The 26,432-nt window shown below is 33.5% G+C and overlaps 1 protein-coding gene across 10 annotated transcripts in view; it reads left to right on the forward strand.

The window, feature by feature from the left end:
* The window catches only part of LOC135219538 (serine/threonine-protein phosphatase 6 regulatory subunit 3-like), a 449,492-nt gene that overhangs the window by 349,498 nt on the left and 73,562 nt on the right, over positions 1 to 26,432 (forward strand). For 6 of the 10 annotated variants that reach the window (XM_064256382.1, XM_064256381.1, XM_064256387.1 and 3 more), the window contains one exon: positions 13,538 to 13,633. The exons of 2 other annotated variants lie outside the window; for them this stretch is intronic. In XM_064256382.1, coding sequence (XP_064112452.1) covers positions 13,538 to 13,633 — 96 coding nt within the window. Of the gene's footprint in view, positions 1 to 653; positions 669 to 13,537; positions 13,634 to 26,432 lie in introns of all 10 variants that reach the window. 2 more of the 10 variants (XM_064256386.1, XM_064256389.1) reach the window with 1 other exon arrangement.

Here is a 26,432-nt window from a genome sequence, read left to right on the forward strand (position 1 = left end):
TTAGGAAGTTGGTATCCAAAACTGAATACGTACTTTGGTTATGCAATTGAGTCTTAAGTGCAATCAATTACTTTATTAACATAATTTGGTCTTTGGAAGGCATATCTTGGTTGTCAGTCTTACCCTCTGAGAATTGGCTTGGGTTTTGTGCTAAAAAAATACAGGGGACTGGAAAATTTGTGTACATATACTATAGTATACAATATGCTAATGAGTATTATTTTAAATGTGTTATTACTTGTTTCCCATAATATACAGGTGCCACCATATATTATATATGTATACATGTATAACTGAATCACGAAAGTTAGAAACGTGATAAATCCATAAATAAAGATATAAGCCATGAGGGGAAAATAAACAACGGAGTATCCGCTAGATCTTTCGACGTTCAAAGGTCCTTTACTTAGCTAAGTAACGGACGTTTGAACATCGAAAGATCTCGCAGATACTCCGTTGTTTATTTTCCCTTGTAGCTTATATCTTTATATATATATATATATATATATATATATATATATATATATATAATATATATATATAAAAAATATAATATATAATATTTGTCTGTTATAATTGTGTTTATGATATACGTAATTCTGTATTACATATTTATTAGTAATAATTATTTTTTTGTTATTTTCATGGTGCAGAGTATGGAAGTTCAGGCTAGTAATATACAGTTTTCTTCTTATTTAAATATATATACATATATATATATATCATATATATATATATATATATATATATATATATATATACGTATACGTATACGTATACATAAGTTAAGGTCAGAAATATTTGCTTTGCTCACAACCATATCACTTACTTTGCTTTTTCTTTCCCCTGTGTAAGGAAACTTAGTGATCAAATTTTAGCATAAAAGCATGAAATACTGCATTACCATTTTTGGCCAGTTGCTTTTTTTTTTTTACATATATATTTTGTATGCCTTAATTTTGATATGTGTTGTTATATGTTGAAGTAAGAGATATTTTGCTCTAGGCCAGGAATACCCTTGTATTGTCATCTCTAGATTAGAGACTAATCAGTTGAAATGGGTGAGTTGGTTTACTGTTGCATCATCTCCAATTTTTGCTCTAATATAAACATAGATGTACAGAGGTTCAAAGCAAGTACTGACTATTGTGGGATAAATCTTTTTTGTACGTATTAGTATTGGGTTTTTAGTTTTTTTTATAGCCTCATGTGTTCAATTAATAATTTTAAGGTATTTGTAATAAGGATAGGAGGAGTTCCTTTTAAGATACGTATATATATTATATTTCCTGATTGGTAATAATTCACCAATTTTGGCTTTTCGTTATTAAAATGAAATTTTTACTCATGCCATCATGCTGGCATGACAATTTTATTATCAGCATTCATTTGAGTGCAGGGTTTAATGGTGAAATAAATATTAATACTAATTGTAGTAACTAGACAACCCAGATGTGTATATTTGGTGTTCCCTTTTTTATCTCCATTGATGGTTGTTGTCTCGCTTTTTTTTTTTTTTTTTTAATTTAACAAGTTTGTTTATATATTAGTACCTTCAGGGATCAACATACTTATAGGTATAAGTCATTGTTTGTTTTTGCTTTTACCCTGTTTCCCTGAGCAGGCATCATCATTGTGGCGGATTCTCTTACCTCAAATTTAGTTCAAAAACATTTTCAAGTTTAACTTCAGACTATCTAAATCTTAAATTGTTGGCTCAGATATTTAGCTTGGGAAATTGAAATAACTTAAATATGCCAACCTTCAATTTCAAGTCAATCATTATGACCATGTTATAGCAATGATTGCAAACCTTCAAAAAAAGACTGACAATTACTTCTATTAGGGCCAGTGCCAATGAACATTGTTCTGAAATAGTTTTCTTCTTACCTGCCTTAACTCGTCATAGAGTAGTGTGTATGAATGATCGGTATCATCATCAATCACCATATGTATTATTCAGATCTGTGAACTGTAGTCTGATCATCTGCATCATGTATGTATCTGCCTAGAAGTCAAAGAGAAAAACCTATTTTCTTGAAACTAAAAAACTTGCCCTTAAGTTAAAGACAAAGGAAAGAGCAACTTCCATTTCCATAGCAGTCGACAACTTGAAATGTGTCGTTGCTGAACATTAAGTAAGAATTTTTTTGTCTAGGTTAACTTGTTTTGACTAACTTTTGGCATTTGATCATTTATTTTTTTCTATTGTTGAAATAGATCTTGATGAAAATGGTTAGTAAAAGTGATTAACAGAGGAGCAGATGTGTTTGAGAGAGAGAGAGCATTGTTCGATCGAAACTTCAAGAAACTCATTTTATGTTGAATTTTGAATTTTTACCATTTCCTTAAGAAATTGTAATATATCAAATTTTGAATTTTCTTCAATTTTTATTATCGTAGAATAAATAAATTTAGATGGAAACGATTGCATAGTGAACCTGACGGACAAAAAAACTGAGACAGGCGCTCTTAACTAAGTTTGTTAGTCCTAATGGGAGTGAAGACATGCATGATCCACCAGTCTTCGAAACCTCAAATGGTTAACAAAGCCTTCCTTCAGCAGAAGAACTCTTAGCGGTGGATTAGATAGAAGGTTTGTTGGCAGAGGATAGGTAGAGGAAATTCCATCTAAAAGGTTTTTTAAAGGAAATTACTTTATCGTACAGAACACTTGCACCCAATAGTGGCAGTGTTTACGAGTGGGAGTTTTTCACCATCCTGGGTGTAATTTTAAACTTTTCAAGTTATTGAAACCTTTTTAATGTTTTATTCATCCATAATAACAATTTCATATTAGAAAAATTTACACTATAGTACATAGAAAGTATTGAAAATGGGTAGCATAAAAAAGTTTAACTGGGTAAGTTGCTGTTTGGCTCGGCCCTAATGGAATTATTCCCATAAGGTATGTGTATCGAAATCTGCGATTTTCCAGTTCTTCGAGGCTGTGGATCGACCAAATTCTCACATAATTGGGGACCATACTGTACATATACAGTGGTCCCCTGGTATTTTTGGGGGATGTGTATCAGACCCCCCCCCCCCCCCCCCCCCAGCAATAGTTAGAATCTGCAAATAGTTGGAACCCCCTTAAAAATGCTGAAAACAGCCTATTTTGATAGTTAAAACCAGAAAAACCATCTAAAAATTTTGAGATTTTTATTTTATTAACCCTCTTACGCCGATTGGACGTATTAAACGTCCTGTCAAAATGTCTCCCGTATGCCGATTGGACGTATCATACGTCGGCTCAAAAAAGTTTTTTTTAAAATTCGCGGAAAAATACTTATAGGCCTACCAGCCGAAAACTTTTGTATCACGCGCCTTGTTTTGTTTACAATCGCTACGCAGGCGCGCAAGCGCGAATTTCTTTCTTATCGCACTAAAAAGTATCAGTGACACATCTCGGAAATTATTTCGTCACTTTGACATAATTTTTGCACCATTTTAAATTATCCTTTACATGAAGTATTATATATGAAAATGTGCGAAATTTCATGTAAAATACAACAAAAAAATACTCATGATTGTAGCTTTTATCAGTTTTGAAATATTTTCATATAAATAACGATAAGTGCAAAAATTTCAACCTTCGGTCAACTTTGACTCTACAGAAATGGTCGAAAAACGCAATTGTAAGCTAAAATTCTTATATTATAATAATATTCAATCATTTGCCTTCATTTGCAACAAATTGGACGTTCTAGTACAATATTTCGATTTATGGGTAATTTATGAAAAACTTTTTCCTCACGTTCGTGCGATAACTCTTTGGATGACAAATTTTTCGTGCGATTGTCCTAATGTTTTGCACCCTTTTGAATTTGCCGTTACATAAAGTTTTATATATGGAAATGTGCGCAATTTCATGCACAATACAACGAAAAACAACCCATGGTTGTAGCTTTTATCAGTTTCGAAATATTTTCATATAAATAACGTTAAGTGCAAAAATTTCAACTTTCGGTCAACTTTGACTCTACCAAAATGGTCGAAAAAACGCAAATTGTAAGCTAAAACTCTTATATTCTAGTAATATTCAATCATTTACCTTCATTTTGCAATGACTTGGAAGTCTCTAGCACAATATTTCGATTTATGGTGAATTTATAAAAAAAAAAAAAAAAAAAAACATTTTCCTTACGTTCGCGCGGTAACTCTTCCGAAAAAATCAGAATTTTTTTGTGCGATTGTCGAAATGTTTGCACCATTTGAAATTAGCTGTTACATAAAGTTTTATATATGAAAATGTGCGCAATTTCATGTAGAATACAACTAAAAATGATTGAAGGTTGTAGCTTTTCTCTTTTTTTCAAAATATTTGCATATAAATCACGATAAATAGAAAAAAACAAAAAAAACCACGTTCGGTCAAATTTGACTCTACCGAAATAGTTGAAAAACGCAATTGTAAGCTAAAACTCTTACGGCTAGTAATATTTCAGTCATTTTTCTTCGTTTTGAAACAAATTTGAAGTCTCTAAAACAATATTGTAATTTATGGTGAATTTTTGAAAAATATATTTACCTTCACTCCGCGCGCCGATTCGCGGCCGCAAGTCTCCGAAATACGTACATCGCATTATCCTAATATTTGCTCCTCATATTAGCCTTTTTATAGAGTTTCATATATCAAAATGTGCGCAAATTCATGAAGAATACAATAAAAAATAATTGAAGGTTGTAGCTTTTTCCATCTCCGAAATATGTGCATATAATAAAATATATATATAAAAATTTCGATATTCGGTCAAATTTAACTCGTCCGAAATGGTCGAAATCTGCAGTTCTAATCTAAAACTCTTACAGTATCGTAATATTCAATCATTTGTCTTAATTTTGAAATAAATTGGAAGTCTTTAGAACAATATTTAGAATTACGGTGAATTTTTGAAAATAACATTTTTTTACGTCCGCACGTTACAAATTCGTACATCATTTTGTGATAATATTTTTCCGGTGTTGCTTTTATTGTTTTACTATGTATTATATATCAAAAGGATTGCAATTTAGTGTACAATACAACGAAAAAAGATTAACTCGTTAGCTTTGACCGTTTTTTGCACAGCGTCATTTGAATACAATTATCTATGAATTTTTTTTTTTTGCTACCATATATCTTATTATTTACATATGATAATGATATTATTTTTCATTTCTGATGATTGCATACTAAACTTCAGGCAATGAAAAAATGACCAAAATGACTCTTTAATCTTCAAAACTACGCGCACTGTGATTTTTTGAAAAAATTATTTTTTCCGCTTCCGCGCTCACTCCAAACCGGTGCCGGCATACAGGAGAGGTTTTGATTTTTAGGGCTTCGGCGTAAGAGGGTTAATAGTTTTATCACAAAAAGTGCATTTTATGATGAAATTGATTTAAAAAACAAGAATTTGTTGATATTTCTCATAGAAAAATACTGCAAATAGACAAATTTTCTGCGATTAAAGGGGGGAAATGTTTCTGAGAGAAATCTGTGAATGCATGAGTCCGCAGATCTGGAGAACGCGTATATGGGTAGTCCACTGTATATACCCGTATACATATATGTGTGTGTGTGTGTGTATGTATATATATATATATATATACCATATATATATATATATATATATAATATATATATATATATACATGTATATATATATATATATATATATATATATATATATATATATATCTATATATATCTATATATATATATATATATATATATTCATATATAAGTATTGTATATATATATATGGGGATACAATCCACAATGAAGTAAATTCCTCTTGTAGTTTAAAATATATATTACTTGTATAGGATTAAAGCTTTCGACCATCAACTGTGGTCTTGTTCACTAAAGTGTGATATGTCACCTCAAGGAACTGACAAGAAAGAGCACAAGCATTGGTTTGAAAAAAAAACAACGGTTAGGAAACAAGCTAGTTCAAAATTATGAATGATCAGGCGGTTGAGCCCTCGTTCTTTCCAGAATTCGTCTTGATCTTCGTGGGGGAATGTTTCTATTGTCAACTGCTTGTTCTATGGTGGTTGGGTGGTTTGTTGGAGAAATGACCTGAGTGGAGTAAACAGGAGAGGAAGCAGCATCGTTATGGCACATATATTTCTAAAGTTTGAAATTTTCCCTTTCCTACATATCTCCTCACAAATAGCTGTATTTTCTGTAATGCCAGTATTTCCTGCAAAGGTCTCGTTTAATGAAATTAACGCCCCTTCTACTATCGTCTCAAAGTCCGGTTGTTACATGCAAAAACAACCTTTGTACCTTTAAAATTTATAGTGTGGTTTTTTCTCCCATGTATGTTGCGCAATTGCACTGTATGAACTTCCCCCTTCTGCAAGCAGCAACGTGTTCTTCCCTTCTCTTATCAATGGAACGTCCGCTTTCTCCCACGTAACATTCATTGCAATCACTACAAGGTATTACATATACTCCTACATTCTCTCTAATACCCGGGTTATTTTTAAAGGTACAAAGGTTGTTTTTGCACGTAACGACCGGACTTTGAGACAGATAGTAGAAGGGGCGTTAATTTCATTAAACGAGACCTTTGCAGGAAATACTGGCATTACAGAAAATACAGCTATTTGTGAGGAGATATGTAGAGAAAGGGAAAATTTCAAACTTTAGAAATATATGTGCCAATAACGATGCTGCTTCCTCTCCTGTTTACTCCACTCAGTCATTTCTCCAACTAACACCCAACCACCATAGAACAAGCAGTTGACAATAGAACATTCCCCACGAAGATCAAGACGAATTCTGGAGAAAGAACGAGGGCTCAACCGCTGATCATTCATAATTTGAACTAGCTTGTTCCCTAACCGTTGTTTTTCAAATGCTTGTGCTCCTTTCTTGTCAGTTCCTTGAGGTGACATATCACACTTTAGTGAACAAGACCACAGTTGATGGTCGAAAGCTTTAATCCTATACAAGTAATATATATTTTAAACTACAAGAGGAATTTACTTCATTTGGATTGTATCCCCATTTACTTAGAGGTACGACATAGTACCTGGCTTCTGCATATATATATGTATATATATATGATATATATATATATATATATATATATATATAGATATATAATATATATATATATATATATATATATATATATATATATATATATGTGTGTAGTATATATCGAAGCTACCATGTCCTTTAATATCTAATTCGCTCTAACTCGGAATTAATATATTTTCATATATTCTTAACCGAAGGGGAATTTTTTTCTCGATAATAGACTTGCCTGGACCAGGGCGCGAACCTATGATCCTGGATTTGTAAGGATCATAGGTTCGCGCCCTGGTCCAGGCAAGTCTATTATCGAGAAAAAATTCCCCTTCGGTTAAGCATATATGAAAATATATTAATTCCGAGTAGAGCGAATTAGATATTAAAGGACATGTAGCTCGATATATGTATATGAATCACGGAAATGTGATATGACTTATATATTATATATATATATAATGTATGTATGTTATATAGATATAATATAATATATAGTATTATATATATATATATTATATATATATATTATTATATTATAATATTATAATATATTCGAAATGTATGTATTGGTAATGTATATATTGTTATGTATGTATATATTTATATATATAGATATAGTATATATATATTAGATTACTATAATAAGAGATATAATATTGATACTATATAGCTATATGCTATGTATGGATTTTATGGTATTTTATATTATTTATGTATGTGTATATAAGTATATAATCTATATATAATATATATAATATTATATATATTATATATATATATAATCTATATATATTAGTATCATATATATATATAAATTTGTAGTGAGAAATAAATGGTTTGTTTGTTTGTATGGTGTTTTTACATTGCATGGGAAACAAATAGAATAGCTTTAGAGAGTGTCCTTACAGTATTGAAAAGAGGGAAATGGAAAGATTATTGTATTTAAAATACTCACATATGAATTTTGTAATTAGGGTTATAGTACAGTGGTACCTCGAGATACGAAATTAATCCAATCCGAGGCGGCCTTCGTATAATGAGTTTTTCGTATCTTGGAACACATTTTACATGTAAAATGGCTAATCCATTCCAAGCCCTCCAAAAACACCCCATTAAATTTCATAATAAAGCTAAATTGACCTATAAACAATGAAATACTACAACAATTTGGACCATTCAATACCTAAATTAAAAATAAAAATCGAAAACCTGTAAATAAAGTGTATATTAGTGTACAAGAAATATTATTACTGTAACGTAAAATGTGGAAGCTTACCTTTCGAGTGAGGCTATCTCCGATAGTGGTGACAGAGGAGGAGGAGGACAAGCGGCAGATAGCGTACGTACGTACGTACACTTAACTTTACGAAAACACACAAAAAATTTAAGGATACAAAAATCTAGAAATTACGTAAATTTTTTTTTTTTTTTTTTTTTTTTTTTTTTTTTTTACGTAGGCTTTTTACAGAATTTCAACTTCATCGCCGTTTTCAACGTTTGTTTTTCATCACTTGGTTCTTCCTTTTTGCTTTCAACTTTCTGTTTTTTATCACTTGGTTCTTCCTTTTTGCTTACTCCTGCTAATGCTGAAGGCCTCTTTAAAAAATAACGATCCAAGGAAGATTGCTTCTGCCTACTTTTCACAGTGTTCTTGAAACGACTCAAGCAAACTTCATCGAACTGCGCAAGCATACGACCTGTGTGAGCCTTTTCGGGGTGTCTTTTTTCGATAAACAATTGCACTTTATGAAAAGCGCCTAGAATATCCTTAATTTCTGCCGTTGTCATAGGCTCCTCCTCCTCTTCCTCGCCGCTGCTAGAGAACTCCTCTTGAACGACGTTAAGTTGCATGGCCTCCAACTCCTTCAGGTCATCCGTCGTAAGCTCCTCTTGGTGCTCTTCGAGAAGGTCGTTGATGTCGTCCTCGTCGACGACCAGCCCCATGGACTTGCCGAGTGCAACGATCTCATCAAGATCTGGTTCCAAAACAGTTTCGGGATCATCACCTGTTTCTGACTCTGCAGTACCAGCTTCGCCCCCGTCGAATCCCTCGAAGTCTCTGGCGGATACGGCATCAGGCCAGAGTTTCCTCCACGAAGAATTCAAGGTTTGCCTCGAAACCTCCTGCCAAGCTAGGTCAATGAGTCGGATGCAAATGATGATGTCGAAATGCTCCTTCCAAAATTGACGCAAGGTGAGGTTTGTGGTATCGGTGATGTCGAAACATCTCTTGAAAAGATGTTTCGTGTACAGCTTCTTAAAGTTCGATATCACTTGCTGGTCCATGGGCGGAAGAAAAAGAATCTTAACGAAGGAATACTCCGCTAGGATATCTTCCTCGAGGCCAGGAGGGTGGGGAGGGGCATTGTCCAACACCAGCAGACATTTCAGGGGGAGGCGCTTCTCTTCCAAAAAACACTTCACAGTCGGGCCGAAACACAGATTTACCCACTCGGTGAACAAAAGCCTTGTTACCCAGGCTTTTGCATTAGCCCTCCACATCACTGGAAGCTTCTCCTTCAACACTTTGTGGGCCTTGAAGGCTCGAGGAGTCTCGGAGTGATACACCAGTAGGGGCTTCACCTTGCAATCCCCACTGGCGTTCGCACTCGAGGCATTTTTTTCCAAAAAAGGCCAGTCTCATCACAGTTGAAGACTTGCTGAGAACTGTACCCTTCCTTGGTCATCATCTCGTCGAACGTCTTTTTAAAGGCTTCGGCCGCTTTCGTGTCCGAGCTGGCAGCCTCCCCATGACGCACCACCGAATGGATGCCAGTCCGTTTACGAAATTCTCGAACCAGCCATGCGAAGCTTTGAACTCTGGGTTGGCGTTGAAGTCCCCCCTTCCCCTCCCTCGTCTTCCGCCAGCGCAATCAAATAGCCGAAAATAGCACTGGCCTTGTGAGCGATTGCTGTCTCAGTTACTGTATCGCCAGCGATTTCTTTGTCTTTTATCCAGATGAGGAGCAGCCGTTCCATCTCGTCGTGCACATGGCTCCTCTTGCTGGACAAAATAATGATGCCCTTCGACGGTGTAGTTGCTTTGATGGCATCCTTCTGTTTAAGGATGGTGCCTATTGTCGACGGATTACGGCCGTATTCCTTTGCGATCACACTCAATCGCATACCAGCTTCGTACTTCTTTATGATCTCCATCTTTGTCTCCAAAGAGAGCATGCGCTTCTTTCCGTGAATTTCAACTTTCTTGGAACCCATGACTACGTTAATTTACGTAAAGTTACACAATATACAGTCTTCGCACAACACGATAATATGTACTGCAACGAAATCACTAACGAATTTACGTTACTAAACGAAATCGTTGGAGCGAACGAATGCCGATTGCGTACGGTAAAGTTTCGGGTGCGGAGTGGCCGAGCTAAGGGACGCCAGCGCGTACATATAGAAGATGCATGATGGGAGGGATGCTGTCCAATCAGAGAGAAGGATCTCATGGCTTGGCTAGCATCAGGAACCAATGGGAGAGCAGGAGGATGGTGGCGAGTCTACTAGCACTAAGATGGCGGCGTGCGGCGCGAGTTTCAAAATTGTTATCGGGCGAATCTCGGACTTTCAGAAACCTTTCGCATCTTGAAAACTTTTCGTATGTAGAGCAGTAAAAATTTTCGCATTGGCTTTCGTAACTTGGATTTTTCGTAAGTTGAGCCTTTCGTACCTCGAGGTACTACTGTATTATTATACATATATATTATTATTGGAAAATATTAATAATAAACTTATTACATACATGTACCATAAAAATGATCTCATCTCAGTAAGAGAAACTGCATAAAAACCGTTGACCACTGTATGGCACCACTCCCCTCCCCTGTCATATTACTTGACATATTTGACAGCTACCGGAGTTGAGAGAACATAGGGAAATGAATAGAGAGAAAGATGAAGGGAACAATTTTCATTTGAAGTGACAGTTATATTATTATCTTTATTATCATTTGAAAATATTAAAAAAAACATACATCAACCATAAAAATTCTCTCATCTCAGTAAGAGAGAGGAGTTATCTTTATGTAAGGGAAATGAAAAGGTTATTTTTACCTTTTTAAAATACTACCACATGCAAATTTTGTAATGACAGTTATATTAATATCATTATTATATTATTATTAACTGAAAATATCAATAAACATATTACATACTAGTACCAAAAAATTCTTTCATCTCAGTAAGAGAGAGAGAGAGAGAGAGAGAGAGAGAGAGAGAGAGAGAGAGAGAGAGAGAGAGAGAGAATTACATGAACACTTAGTGGCAACACCACAGCAGCTCCTCTTTCTCCTGTCACATTACTTGATATATTTGACAGCTTTAGTACCTTGAGTTAGAGACTGAAGACCGGGATTTCCTTCATTCTTACATAGTTTTTTAAATTTTTAAACTAAAATCTTACTAATTCACTATAATATTTTATATTTTCTTTAATGAATTGATATTATTGCTGTTTACATTAATATTGATATTTGAAAATAGTAAATCATTTATTTATCATGCAAAGAAATATAAAAAATTTGGTGCTTTTTTAGTGCTTTGGATTTTGTATGGACACATGGAATAGTATGTTAACAGTATTGTTAATGGTGACAGAAACTTATGTTTAATGTTTTGATTTTTATATTTTAACTCAATGATGTGTTAATAAACATAAAGCATTTTTGAAAATGCTTTTATTAAGTTGCATTAAAAATAAAAAGAAATAATTTTTCTGAGACACCAGGATTTTCTTACAATTAATCATTTCAACAAAAAGAAAAGGGTGGCCACCAAACATACAAGAAATTGTTACTAGCACTAGAAAAATATATAAATTTTTTTGTAGAATTTCCTTCCATGTTTGGTGCCCACGCTTTTATTTTTGTAAACATGATTAATTTGTATAAGAAAATCCTGGTGTCTAAAAAATTTATTACTTTTTAGTGCCTTGTAATAAAAGCGTGTTCTAAGAATTTTATTTTATACGTTTTAGGTATGACAAAAATTATAACTGATTTACCATTGTAGCTACAAAATTGAATGTGATATCTTGTTGAGCCAAAGAAGGTTTGAAAAATCTGTAGAGTTATTCACTTATTCTACCAAGTTTAAGAACGTATGAGAAATCTGAAGATTTTCATACAAATACGTACGAAGCTACTGAGAGAGGTCACTGTAGGTTCACTACTGATCCTGTAAGGTTGTCTTGTCACTGGGATTGAGTAACCATGCAAAATTTCAAGTCCATCAGGCGATGGGAATAAATAAAAAATTGAGTTAAAATTTTTACCTAAACATGCAGAACCACAAGTTTTGACCCAAACAGACACAGAAGTACAAGTTAGATAAAAGCATGGAAAAGAATCATGGATAAGTGTCCTATTAATGCTTTTATACTGTAAAGTAATAATTGTACTCAATATTTATAAAAAAAAAAAAAAAAAAAAAAAATACCATTACAAACCTTGGTGGACTAGCCGATCTTGAAAATATTACTTTAATGTTTTGATGTTTTATAATTATTGATGTGTTTGTATGGTTCATATTATGAAGTGTAAGAAAAGATAGCTCTGTTTTAAATTACACATGCTATTCATTTATATGTTTCGTAATCCATTGTCAGTTTCATAGCCTTCGTTATGCGCCAGAACTTAATAGCCTATATTACCAATTTCCGGTTTTCAGCTCTGCAGTCTAATATATGCTGTAGAACTTGGTAATATTCTTTTTTGGCAGTTTTCAGAAAATCTAGCAAGTTTATCCCTGTGTATCAGAAGTAGCTAGGTTTTACTAGTATATATTTATTAAGGGTATGAAGTAAAGTTTAATATGACACTTTTTAGAATATTTTATATGATCTTGGTTCATTAAACCAGTGTCTTAGCTTCATAAGTGCTTGATTTCTTCATTTTCATTTGCAATATCACTACTTTTATTTCTGAATATATTTTGACTTTTTGTTATGTTGTGCTATTGTTTATAATTATTTTTTCTTAGTTTCCCAGAAAGTTCATTACCAAACTGCTTAAAGCATATTATCCTTATACACTGACCATAATGAAATCCTGCTGTTTCCTAATATGAGTTTGGCCTTGTATTAAGTGTACTGTAATTGTGACTCTAGGGATCTTGACTTAATGCTAAAAGACTTGTGGATTGCTCTTGGTCCTTTGCTTTTGAAGTGAAGTTAATAAAGTCAACTTTAATGTGACATCATTTTTTCTTGCTTGCAAATATAGAATGTTACCAGGCATTTACAGTAATTTGAAAATATCCAGTGACCATATTATTTTGGTTCATAATACTATTTGCTGTCTAGTAAAAGTAGAAAACTCATGTAAAAAGGAGTATATAATTTGAAATGTAACATCCAAACATGTACTGTAGTCACAGAAACCAATGTTTGTAAGCAAGAACTTTGATCGTATCAAAAGTTGCCTCATGGTAAACACGGTGCTAAGGGTGTGAGTCACTTGATTGCTGAGCTGAGCTGTGGTTGTTGGTCTTCACCTCTCTTAGGTTCTGGGGGCACACCGTCACCCTGATTCAGATGACGATTCTGACGAGGATTCAAACTTTTTCCCACAAACCGTAGACAGTCTCATTGCCAAACAGGTCAGCAGCTGCTACTGGCGAGTATGGTTCTCGTACAAGCTTTTGTTTTATTTTTCTACTTCCTCTTTTAACAGTTTCTTCTGAATCAGTCTTTCTTTCTTGGGAAACTTTTTATCCCTGACTGACTATTAGTCAGTTCTGAGTCAGTTTTCATCTTTTGGGTATTTGCATTTATATATCTTATTATTCAGTACTCTTTCTTATTAGGTTTTAAGACAAAGTACTTCTCTATTTGCCTCCTAGGTGCTGGATTTATTCCTCGCCACCTTACATTATTCTACCTGATACTTACATTTTTATCATGAATATATTTTGCTGAACTCTTTGCTTTTCATAACAGTGTCTTTGATACATTAATTTCATTCACCTGTATTATAGGTCATAATCCTAGTTCTTTTATATGATTCCTTGCCAGTGATTTTAATGCCAAAATGGACCTGTAAAATGCCTTCAACTTTACTGGAGTAAATATACACTTTCTTGTTTCTCCTGTTTTCTGTACTTTACTATCACTATTTACACACAGCCATGTTATTTGTTTTAGGTTTTATATCTAGCCTAATATTTTCTCTCATCATGTACAATGTTTATGAACTCTAATTTTGCTTTTTATTTTATTTTCCTTTTTCAAAAGTTGTTATTGTCAAATATTTTAAGTTTTTATTTATAATCTTCATTTTCGTTATGAAAACGTATTGTGAGTAATACAACAGTATTTAGTATAGTTCTCAATGAAGACTTGCTAGATGATTCTCTCTCTGAAGTTATAGTACTGTCTTTCTACAACTGTAGTTGCATGGTAGGGGCAGACTGCATAAGAAAAGGGACCAATAACTTTCACAGTTATTCAGGTATTTCAAGACTGAAATTCTGTCCTCATTCCCAAATCTAAAGGGGTAATGATCATTAGTAACCTTTTCATGCCTAACTAGAAGTACATTATGCATGCTGTTTGCTTCTTTGTATACTCAAGGAATGAGGATTTTTAGGTTTGATAAATGGAGTATGAACTGTTATGTCTGCTGCAGGTTATGGGCAAGTACATATAACATCTGAGGGGGGCTATGGAACATGTCTTGATACTTTTCAGAATTACATTGATAAGTAGATTTGTTTATACAGTATACAGTGCATCAAGAGGTACTTAATGTTAATGTAGTAGGAATTTTCTTCATCACTGATGGACTTAGTTTTACTTCTGTAAGGTGCTTTGTGTACATAAATTAATAAGTGCTAATTGCATTTATGAATTAGAATGTATGCCCAGCGGTAATTTAAAAATGAAACTAAAACTGCCTTTCAAATTATTAGGTTATTTTTTTGTGTGGACAATTCAGTATCAGGTGTACTTTCACAAACCCTGGCCCAATTTTTGATACGTAGGACATGTATATTAAATCCATTACAGTAATATTAGGCTTTTCATAGGTATACATAAAGTAGTTGTGTGTTTGTAGAAAATTGAGATGATCAAGATTGTATTGTGATAAGTTTTGTTTAATTATTTTCAATATAGTTTTCTTTTTTAATCATTCTAGTTAGGCATAAATTGACTAATTGGAAGTTGTTCAATTCAAAGGGACACAATAAGGTTGACATCAATTGACAAACTGGTAATTGCTTAATTCAAAGGTACACAATAAGGTTAATACCTGTTGTACATTGCACATTATTTTATAATGGAATTAGGTGTGTATTTGTTTATGATAAGAGATTGATGTCTTGCAGTTTTGCTTGCCATTTTTTTTGTTATTAAAAACTAAACTGCTGCAGTCAGGAACTCCAAATTTGTCTTATTAGAATCCACTCCCCCCAGGTCCTAAATCCTGTTAAGTTTGGATAGTGAGCTTTTTTTAACCCTTAAACGCCGACTGGACATATTTTACGTCGACATTTTTTTGTCTCTCGGGTGCCGACTGGACGTATTTTACGTCGACATACAAAAGTTTTTTTAAAAATTCGGGGAAAAATATTTTTAGGCCTACCAGCCGAAAACTCTTGAATCACGCGCCTTGGGGGATGCTGGGAGTTCACGGATCAAGGTGTTTTGTTTACAATCGTTACGCAGGCGCGCAAGCGCGAATTTCTTTCTTGCCGCACTAAAAAGTATCTGTGACACATCTCGGAAATTATTTCGTCACTTTGACATAATTTTTTTACCATTTTAAATTAGCCGTTACATGGAGTATTATATATGAAAATGTGCGCATTTTTATGTAGAGTACAACAATAAAATACTCATGATTGTAGCTTTTATCAGTTTTGAGATATTCTCATATAAATAACGATAAGTGCCAATATTTCAACCTTCGGTCAACTTTGACTCTACCGAAATGGTCGAAAAACGCAATTGTAAGCTAAAACTCTTATATTTTAGTAATATTCAATCATTTACCTTAATATTGCAACTAATTGGAAGTCTCTAGCACAATATTTCGATTTATGGTGAATTTATGATAAAAATAACATTTTCTTTACGTCCGCGCGGTAACTCTTCCGAAAAAATCATACGTGCGATTGTGGTAATGTTTGCACCATTTTAAATTAGCCGTTACATAATGTTTTATATATGAAAATGTGCGCAATTTCATGTATAATGCATCTAAAAATAGTTGAAGGTTGAAGCTTTTCTCATTTTTTAAATATTTGCATATAAATCACGATAAATAGAAAAAAAACCACATTCGGTCAAATTTGACTCTACCGAAATGGTCGAAAAACTTAATTGTAAGATAAAACTCTTACAGTCTAGTAATATTCAGTCATTTATCTTCATCGTGAAACAAATTCAAAGTCTCTAGCACAATATTTAAATTTATGGTGAATTTTTAAAAAAAACTTTCCTTCCCTCCGCGCGCGGATTCTCCGCCACAAATCTCCGAAATGCGTGAGTCCCATTCTCGGAATATTTGCTCCGTTCATAAATGTGCGCAATTTCATGTAGAATAAAACGAAAAATATTTAAAAGTTGTAGCTTTTCTTATTTCCGAAATAATTGCATACAACAAAATATATATAAAAAAAATTTGACATTCGGTCAACTTTAACTCGTCGGATATGGTCGAAAACTGCATTTTTAAGCTAATATTCTTACAGTATAGTAATATTCAATCATTTTCTTCATTTGAAAGAAATTGGAAGTCTCTAGACAAATATTTAGATTTATGGTGAATTTTTGAAAAAAATATTTGTTTACGTACGCGCGTTACGAATTTATGCTTTATTTTGTGATAATATTTTCTCTGTGTTGCTTTTATCGTTTTACAATGTGTTATATACCAAAATGATCGCAATTTAGTGTACATTACAACGAAAAAAAAAGTAACTTGTTACCTTTAACCGTTTTGCGCACAGCGCAATTTAAATACAATTATATATGAAATTTCGTTTTTGCGCTATCATATATCGCATTATTTATATATGATAATGATAATTTTTTTCATTTCTGATGGTTGCATACTAAACTTCAGGCAATGTCAAAAAAAGGAGCCAAAAATGAACTCTTAATCTTGAAAACTAAGCGCGCTGTGATTTTTTGAAAAAAATATTTTTTCCGCTTCCGCGCTCACTCTGAAACGTCTCCGGCACACGGGAGACATTTTTTTTTTTACCGCTTCGGCGTTTAAGGGTTAATAAGACAGCAAATGAATACAGAGATTTAAATCTTGCAAAATATTTAGCTGCATTAAAGGGTGACATTTATGGTTTTGGACATTGTCTTCTTTCTGCTACTACACTCGCAGGCCAAGTTTGTACTATTATTAAGAAGTTGTTGCAGTAGACCACCAGGTCACAACTAGCAGATGTATGGTTTGCCTGAGGGATTTGTCTGTAAATGAGATTGGAAATTTGGAGCAAGGCAGTACAGTATTAGTAGTAAAACCTGTACTACTTTGTCTTGGATAGTAACTTATGGTTTGACTAATTTATGGTTTGACTATTATATAAATTAATAATTTTATTCAGGCATAGATATTAATACAGGAAAAAATTGTAATTATTCTTTTTCCAAATTTTCCAAATATTTTAAATTATATTTTTAAAGTATTATTTACAAAAAGTTGAGGAATTTTTGTTCTTTGGCAATTTCAGTACATTGTTTTGATAATGCCATTTTTTATTAGGTTTAATATTTATACCAAAGTCAGCATCTTAACAGGAAAAGTAGTTTACAGCAAGTGATTACAAGAAAGCATATCTAAGTTCATAAAGCAGTAATCCAGAATGGATTGTACTCCACCCATTCACAAAAAATCATGAAGGTTTTAGTGATTATAGATATAAGATACTGTTGCATATGCAACTGGAGATTTACATGGTTTTAAGAATGATAACTTTAAACCTCATGTTTGGCAGCTTTGAAATAAAAGTAGTACATAGGAATTTCAAAACTTATTAAGATATTTGTTTTCACTGTTTAGAGTCCTTTATTTTTAATGTATCACTCTTGACAGTGTGATAGTAAAACAGGTGTGTATGTTGTTTATGTGTTTTGACTGGAAAATTAAGCAAACAAAATGCTTGAAAGTGAATGACAAGACTTGTTACTCTCAGGCCATAAATTGACTTACCTAGCCCTCTCCTCTCAATTTGAAGTCACTCCCACACTCTGAGAACTGGCATACCCTGTAGATAATTATTTTCCCATTTTTATGCACTTTTTACTCATGCTAACCTTGGTCAGATTTTGTTCTTGTATTTTACAATTCAGGATTTTAAAACTTTAGAAATTGAGGCTTTAGACTGTTTAAGCACTTGAATGCATGTATGGCTTATGATGTGAATTTTTTACTTTTATCTTGTTGAATTACTACTACTTAATAATCACTGTGATTTTAAAAGTAATAAACACGACATGTAATAATGAGAGGCTTAACTCTCAGTAGGTATAAAGAGCTGTATGGGGATCATAATGTTATTGTATTGTAATGATTTGATGTGCTGAAATATGTAGTAACAGTTGAAGGGTTTTTAGATGCTAGAATTTAGAGAGAGTGTTAGCTAGGGGGATGCTGGTAGCTTACGGATTAAGGCGTTGTTTTGTTTACAATCGTTGCCCAGGCGCGCAAGCGTAAATTTCTTTCTTCTCGCACTAAAAAGCATCAGCGACACATCTCAGAATTTAAAAGATCTAAAGGAAATGCACTCATTCTAGTTAACTTGTTGGTTGTAAGCATAAAACTGTTGGCAGTATTCTGGCAAGTTAGGTTAAACAAATCTATTATTTCACCTCTTTACCCTTTAACGCTGATTTAACGTATTAAACGTTGACGAAAATTGTCTGTCGGGTGCCGAACCGACGTATGGTACATCGACAAAAAAAAGTTTTTAAAAAAATTTGCGGAAAAATAGTTATAGACCTACTAGGCGAAAAATTTTGAATCACATGCCTTGCTGGGAGCTTACGGATCAAGGCGTTGTTTTGTTTGCAATCGTTACCCAGGCGTGCAAGCGCGAATTTCTTTCTTCTCGCACTAAAAAGCATCAGCGACACATCTCAGAAATTATTTTGTCACTTTGGCATAATTTTTGCACCATTTTATATTAGCTGTTACATGGAGTATTATATATGATAATGTGCACAATTTTATGTAGAATTCAACAAAAAACAACTCATGGATGTAGCTTTTATCAGTTTTGAAATTTTCATATAAATAACGATAAGTGCCAAAATTTCAAACTTCGGTCAAGTTTGACTCTACCGAAATGGTCGAAAAACGCAATTGTAAGCTAAAACTTTTATATTTTAGTAATATTCAATCATTTACCTTAATTTTGCAACAAATTGGAAGTCTCTAGTACAATATTTTGATTTATGGTGAATTTATGAAAAAACTTGTTCCTTGCGTCCGCGCGGTAATTTCTGAAAAAATCATACATTTTTTCGTGCAATTGTCGTAATGTTTGCACCATTTTAAATTAGCCGTTACATAAAGTTTTATATATGGAAATGTGTGCAATTTCATGTAGAATACAACTAAAAACAACCCATGGTTGTAGCTTTTATCAGTTTTGAAATGTTTTTATATAAATAACGATAAGTGCCAAAATTTCAACCTTCGGTCAATTTTGACTCGACCGAAATGGTCGAAAAACGCAATTGTAAGCTAAAACTCTTACAATCTAGTAATATTCAATCATTTACCTTTATTTTGCAACAAATTGAAAGTCTCTAGCACAATAATTCGATTTATGGTGAATTTATGAAATAAACTTTTTCCTTACATCCGCGCGGTAACTTCCAAGAAAATCATACATTTTTTCGTCCGATTGTCGTTGTTTGCACCATTTTAAATTAGCCATTACATAAAGTTTTATATATGAAAATGTGTGCAATTTCATGTAGAATATAACCAAAAACAACCCATGCTTGTAGCTTTTATCAGTTTTGAAATATTTTCATATGAATATCGATAAATAGAAAAAAATTCGTCCTTCGGTCAACTTAACTTGACTGAAATGGTTGAAAACTGCAATTGTAAGCTACAACACTTACAGTCTAGTAATATTCAGTCAATTACCTTCATTTTGCAACAAACGGGAAGTCTCTAGCACAATATTTCGATTTACGGTGAATTTTTGAAAACCGCTTTTTTTTTTTACATCCACGCGTTACGAATTCATGCATCATATTGTGATAATATTTTCTCTGTGTTGTTTTGATCGTTTTACAATTTGTTATATACCAAAATGATTGCAATTTAGTGTACAATACAACAAAAAACAATTAACTCATTAGCTTTAACCGTTTTGCTCACAGCACGATTTGTATACAATTATATATGAAATTTTTTTTTTGCCCTGTCATATATTCCAATATTTATATATGAAAATGATATTTTTTTCATTTCTGATGGTTGCGTACTAAACTTCAGGCAATGACAAAAAAGGGAGCCAAAAGTAAACTCTTAATCTTGAAAATTAAGCATTCTGTGATTTTTTGAAAAAAACTTTTTCTGCTTTGGCGCTCACTCGTGAACGCCGCCGGCATACGGGAGACACTTTCGGAAATACCGCTTCGATGTTTAAGGGTTAACTGGACATTCAACAAAACCAATTTTTTTTTTAATACAGCGTATTAGTATATAACTGGATAGTTATAGCAGTAACTTGTTAGAACTAATATATCCATCATCATGTAGCCTGTGCAGAAAATCTTGCATGAGGTGCAGTTATATAACCTAAAAGTTCTTATAAGTTTTGGGCAAAGATGGATAGGGTAATCAAGAAGAAAGAGAGAGAGAAAAAAAAATGAAGTTAAATATTTGATATAAAGGTTGCTATGAGGAAGAATATCTGGGACATAAATGTAAAGGAGTTACTGTCATAAGTGAATGGATCTGGGTTAGTAAAGGATGTGCATGGAGAGGTGCTTATTGGAGTGAATGCTTTCACCGGTTGAAGTGGATATATTGAAGTGTTGAATGTGGAGGATAGAAGAGAGGCAAAGCTGGGTGACTAAAGAGGAAAGGGGGCTAACGTAGTCATATGAATACACTTATAGAAGTTCAAAAATAGACACCAGGAGTCGTTAGGATGACACGAGATGATGTGGTGTGGAGGTGGATGTGTTTTGAGTAAGGTTTGTCTGGCTTAGGGAAATGTTTGAAGGAATGGGTGAAAGGAGCATAATTTCTTTGTATAAAGATAAACATTAAAAAAGACTGAAGAATTATATGGTCATTACTTATACTACTATTCCAATGAAAGCAAGGTATGGTTTCAATTGGTTAAGCTCAACTGATGAAAGAAGTACCGATAATAGTATAGAAGATATGGGGATCAAATGTTTGCTGTGTAATACTGTATTGGAAGTGTGGAAGTATTAAAGGGAAAACTATGTACAAGACATATATGAATCTAAAGAACCTTACGTTGAAAATAAAACAGTGCAGACGTTGTTAAGAATTTATGGTTTGGAAAGTAAGTTGAGAGCAATTGAAAGTTTTTTAGTAGAAGCAAAGCATGTGTTATAATTTGTAGAAGTGAGACAAAAATGTTTTATGCATCCTTGGCTGTTCAGTAACTTTGTGGATGGAGTGATGCAAGAAGTTGGTGAGTTGTATAAAAAATGGCCATCACGGATTGTGGAATGGGTGGTGTGCGCAGGTGATACAATAGTGATTGGGGCTAGTGAAGAAAACTGTAGGAGTTAGAGCAAAAGTTAAAATGTGTTTGCAAGAGGTCTGAGTTGAATTGTTAAAAGACAAAGAGCTCTGAAAATCAAAATTTTGTGTGTGTAGGGTGTACCCTCTTGTCATAAGGTTGGTAAGTCACACCAACAACTGAACTAAGTAATCCCCGAGTCACTTGGGTGTAAAAACTTCTTAGCTAGTTCACCAAAATACTTGTGAGCTGTTGGCCCTGGTGAGGCTATTACACCTACAGTGTAAATAGTACAATTGTATTTAAAATCATGATAACTTTAATAAGCTGGCTGTTTTATGTTATCCAGTTATATTTCATGCAATATCATCATAGGTCAATATCATAAAATATGAACATTGCACTCATGTGCTACATATATTTGTATTCGGGTAATGTTAAAATTCTCAAAATAATCAGATGATTGAGTTTTACTGACATTGTCATTGCCGTAAGTTGCTAAATGATAGATGATTGACCAATACTGACATCTTGACTGGCATTAGTTGACAAAGAAAATACAATTCGGAGGTACCTACATTTATATTTGTAAAATTTACCCAGTTGGTTTTGAAAAAATGTAGATTAACTTTTTTTGCAGTAACTTTTAAATTAAGTAAGGGCATGATTTTGCCCTTTTTGAAAGTTGCTTTTACCTATTCCAAAATGTTTGTAGATTGCTCGTTATTTGATTTTTCAGGTGTAGCTACGTGCAGCTTAAATTTGGTTGTATATTTTCCCAAGACCTTCTTAATTGCATGAAGGGTGATTAAGCAATTATTTAAGAAGTTGAAAACTGTAGTGCAACTCAATCAATACAGTTACTAACATTGGCAAACAGCTGTTTCTTAATTCAGTTTATTGTTAACACTTGCTGTTGTTGATGCTAGTGTTTTGCATGAAACAGTAAGTGGTTGTTGATTGTGTATAAGAAATAATAATGAATTATTAGATAGCCCTAAGTTTTGCAAGCCTGGTTGAATGTATAACTATTTGTATTTAGCCTACAAAATGTTTGATTCCAGGCTTATTAATCAGTCAGAAGTTAACTCTGATGTATTATCAGTGGAATCTAGCAAAGCTGAAAAATGCATAGTAAACCTATCCTAGTGCATGTAATCTGCTAAAATAAAACTCATATGTTAAACATAGTAGTGGTAATAATGATACTACGTACATAAAGTATTTTTAAGGAAAAAATTGGCTAATAGTAGTGATCCTCGTGTAATATAACGTAAGCCAAGTGGAGGTCTCACCACCTTATATAAACACAGGAGTGGATTTTAGAGCCGTTCATATGGACAGTACGTATATGCTTCTTATGTGCATTTATATGCCATGAAGGACTATACTATATAATTGTAATAGATGGTGTTAAGATGAGGGAAGAGGTGTCTCGTAATGAGGTGAATAAAAGAAGGTAAGGGTTTGCAAGCACAAAGTGTTGGGAAGAGACAATGTTTGTGTCAAGCGAGAAGGAAATGTATAAAGGTATAGTATTGTTTCAGCTGCCAATGATGAAAGTAAAGTGTAAATGTTGTTGCAAATAAATACACAAAAATCTCTGGATTAATGGTTTTCTTAGTATGAGTGACAAGAAAAATTGAAAAAGGTGTCAGAAATTTGGAGATATTGGGAAGTGATAGAAAGGTTAGTATTATATAGTTGACAGATTGAATCAGCATTTGAGATGGTAGGGTTTTGTAGAAAAGGATTTGGATTAACAAACTGCCAATGGTTTTTGGGTATGAAAATGAACAGGTTTGTTTTGAGGTTTTGAGAAAATGTTGGTGTATTCAGTTCAGTTGTTCTGACAGACCAATTGGGACGGATGTTATTTAATTGATTCCAGTTAAATGTGAGGTTTCAGGGAAATAGCTTGCAGTCAACCATGACTTCCTTTGTGTGGTGAAGGCATATTTCTTTTATCTCTAGTGATAGAAAACTATAGCTAGGAATGGTAATTTGCCATCTTATTGTTGGTAGAAGGGTTCCTCACCCCACAGGAAATATTTGTTCTTTTTGACTATTGCCATGAAAAGACCAAAAATTTTGGGTATTCTTAGGCTAGTTAATTTAAGTTTAGTTATTTATATTTGTCAATTGGGATTGCGGTAAACAGTAACTTCACATCTGAACCAATACATTATGTATGTTCAAGGGAATGTATTAAGTTGGCTGCCAAGTCTGAGGGCCCTGGCAATGAATATCATACATCCATCCATTGGTTGTTTGGTGCTGATGGATAGATAGATATTGCTCAATGTTAGATGCACAGGGCATTGTGGATGAGTTGCAATTTTACCCAGTTGTGAATGATACCATATACCCAAAGGTAATTTGCAGCAAGTTTTGTTGATTTTCACCAAAACCAAGCCATTCATCAGTACCAAATTGGAGGAAGGATGACCATCAATTCTCTGAGAAAGTACAGTTGCTTAACAAATCCATCCTCTTATGTGAATGCCTGCTCAACATGAAGTGCTAGCACAATTCTTGCTCACCTTTGGTTCAGATTTTTTCTAGCTCATCAGCCAAGGTGTAAGTGGGTATCAAACATTGAATCAAGTCAGTTTTATTTGAAATGAGTATTACATGATAGTGTCAACCAAATCTATTTGTCAAATTTCTCAGTAATTTCCCTGATGTATCCAAAGTTACATATTGTTGGAGTATTAACTGGAAGAGCCAGCCTTAGACACTTTGAATTCAAGAACCCTTCACAGATGCACAAAGTTCATGGAAGCAATCTTCAGTGTAGTATTAAACATGTCCACCCAATGCTATGGCTTATGCCAGAGAAGGGTGGACTAGTCAACCTTCTCAAATGTATTGCTCCATGTTCTCATGCAGACGCCCTTGTCATGTCATTGAAGATGTGACGCATCTCTTTGGCAAGATCATACTTGGCAGGAATGTGTTTTAGAACTGTCTTCATAACACTTCTTAGACTATGGTTTATCCAGCCTGAACACTTTTGGCCTTATGTCAGTTGGCAGTACCATTGAAGTGCAGGCAAACACCTTGGCAAGAACACGAGGGACTTGCAAGGAATGTCACAAACAGGAAAATATATGTATCCTCCACTGTGTAAATCATTCAAGCACACAAAACAAAAAGGCACAAGCACCAGCAATGCAGTAGTGAGACTGTAATGGAAATACTGCTGACTCCACCATGTGTGTATTCAGTGCAGAAGTAACTGCTTCATTAGCTACTTTTTATGTCAGTTGGCAGTACCATTGAGGTGCAGGCAAACACCTTGGCAAGAACACGAGGGACTGGCAAAGATTGTCACAAACAGGAAATTTTATTTATCCTCCACTGTGTAAATCATTCAAGCACATAAAACAAAAAGGCACAAGTACCAGCAATGCAGTAGTAAGACTGTAATGGAAATAACTGTGGACTCTACCATGTGTGTACTCAGTGTAGAAGTTAATGCTTCATTGGCTACTTTTTAAGCATCTTGACTGTCAGATTGTTCTGTTTGCAGCATAATGTTGAGCTTAAGTATTTGGTTATGGTGACTAATGTCTGAAAGGCTTTTTCTGTCTTTTCAGTTATATATTATGATGATAATGATGAGCAAAGTCAGTACCTTTATGAACAATTAAAAGAATTTTATAATTATAGATTGGATTGTGTGATCTTGGAGCAGATGGATAATTTTACTTTCAATTTTACCATTGCAAAACGTTAATATCAACCTGCAGAATTAGAACCTAAAGTAATATGTACCATCCTAGAGTCCATTTTAGGTTTTATAAAGGGAAACTGGGTGCTTGTCTACAGCTTGATAAGGTTGTGCAGGTATTTACTTTATCTTGCAATGAGGTAGATTCTTCAAGAATATTGAGGCATACAGTATATGAGAAGTGTGTATAATCTTCAAGAACAGATGCTGTTCAATCTATGAGAGGTTAGTTATAGAAGAAAAATATTCTATGAATTTGACAGGTATCTGAATCTACAGTGCAAAATGATTTTGTTAATATTAGGGGACATGGGATATCTTTAGTAATTTGGGTTTGTATCATTGACTTGCAAAATTCTTTCTCCAATTTATATACATTGTATAATATGTAGTTTATTTTTTCTTTGAGATATGGTCTTGGAATTTTTTACATTTTGTTTATTACATTTTTTGTCAATACATATTGTCTGAAAGTAAGTCAGATGTAGTTATAACATTTCATGAGCTATTCACATTTTTGTAGTTCTTTTTATCTCTAACTGGGCTATTCACATTTTTGTAATTCTTTTTCTATCTCAAACTGAACACCAAAACAGGACATATTAGAAAGTCATGTGATTTACTGGAGAAATCACAAAAAGCATCATATTGTAAAATTTAACATTTGGTTACTATAGTTTGGTTCTAGTAAGATTTACTGGTAACCTTTGGTTGCCATAGTCTAGTTCTAGTGAGATTTACTGGTAAACCCTTTTTATTGATCAGTTTTACTGTTCTTTTGTCTGATAATATTCCCTTAGAGCCAGGGTAATTTGAGAAGAGTGACTAATTGGTAACAATAATATGCAACATTCAAGTTACTATGTTCTTGGCTGTTAATTTGTCCACAGTATTTTGCTTATATCTGAAAGAATCAGATTACATATGGTTTTTATACCTTTCTTTATTGACCACCTT

This window comes from Macrobrachium nipponense, chromosome 1 (assembly GCF_015104395.2).
Source record: "Macrobrachium nipponense isolate FS-2020 chromosome 1, ASM1510439v2, whole genome shotgun sequence".
Taxonomy (NCBI): Eukaryota; Metazoa; Arthropoda; class Malacostraca; order Decapoda; family Palaemonidae; genus Macrobrachium; species Macrobrachium nipponense.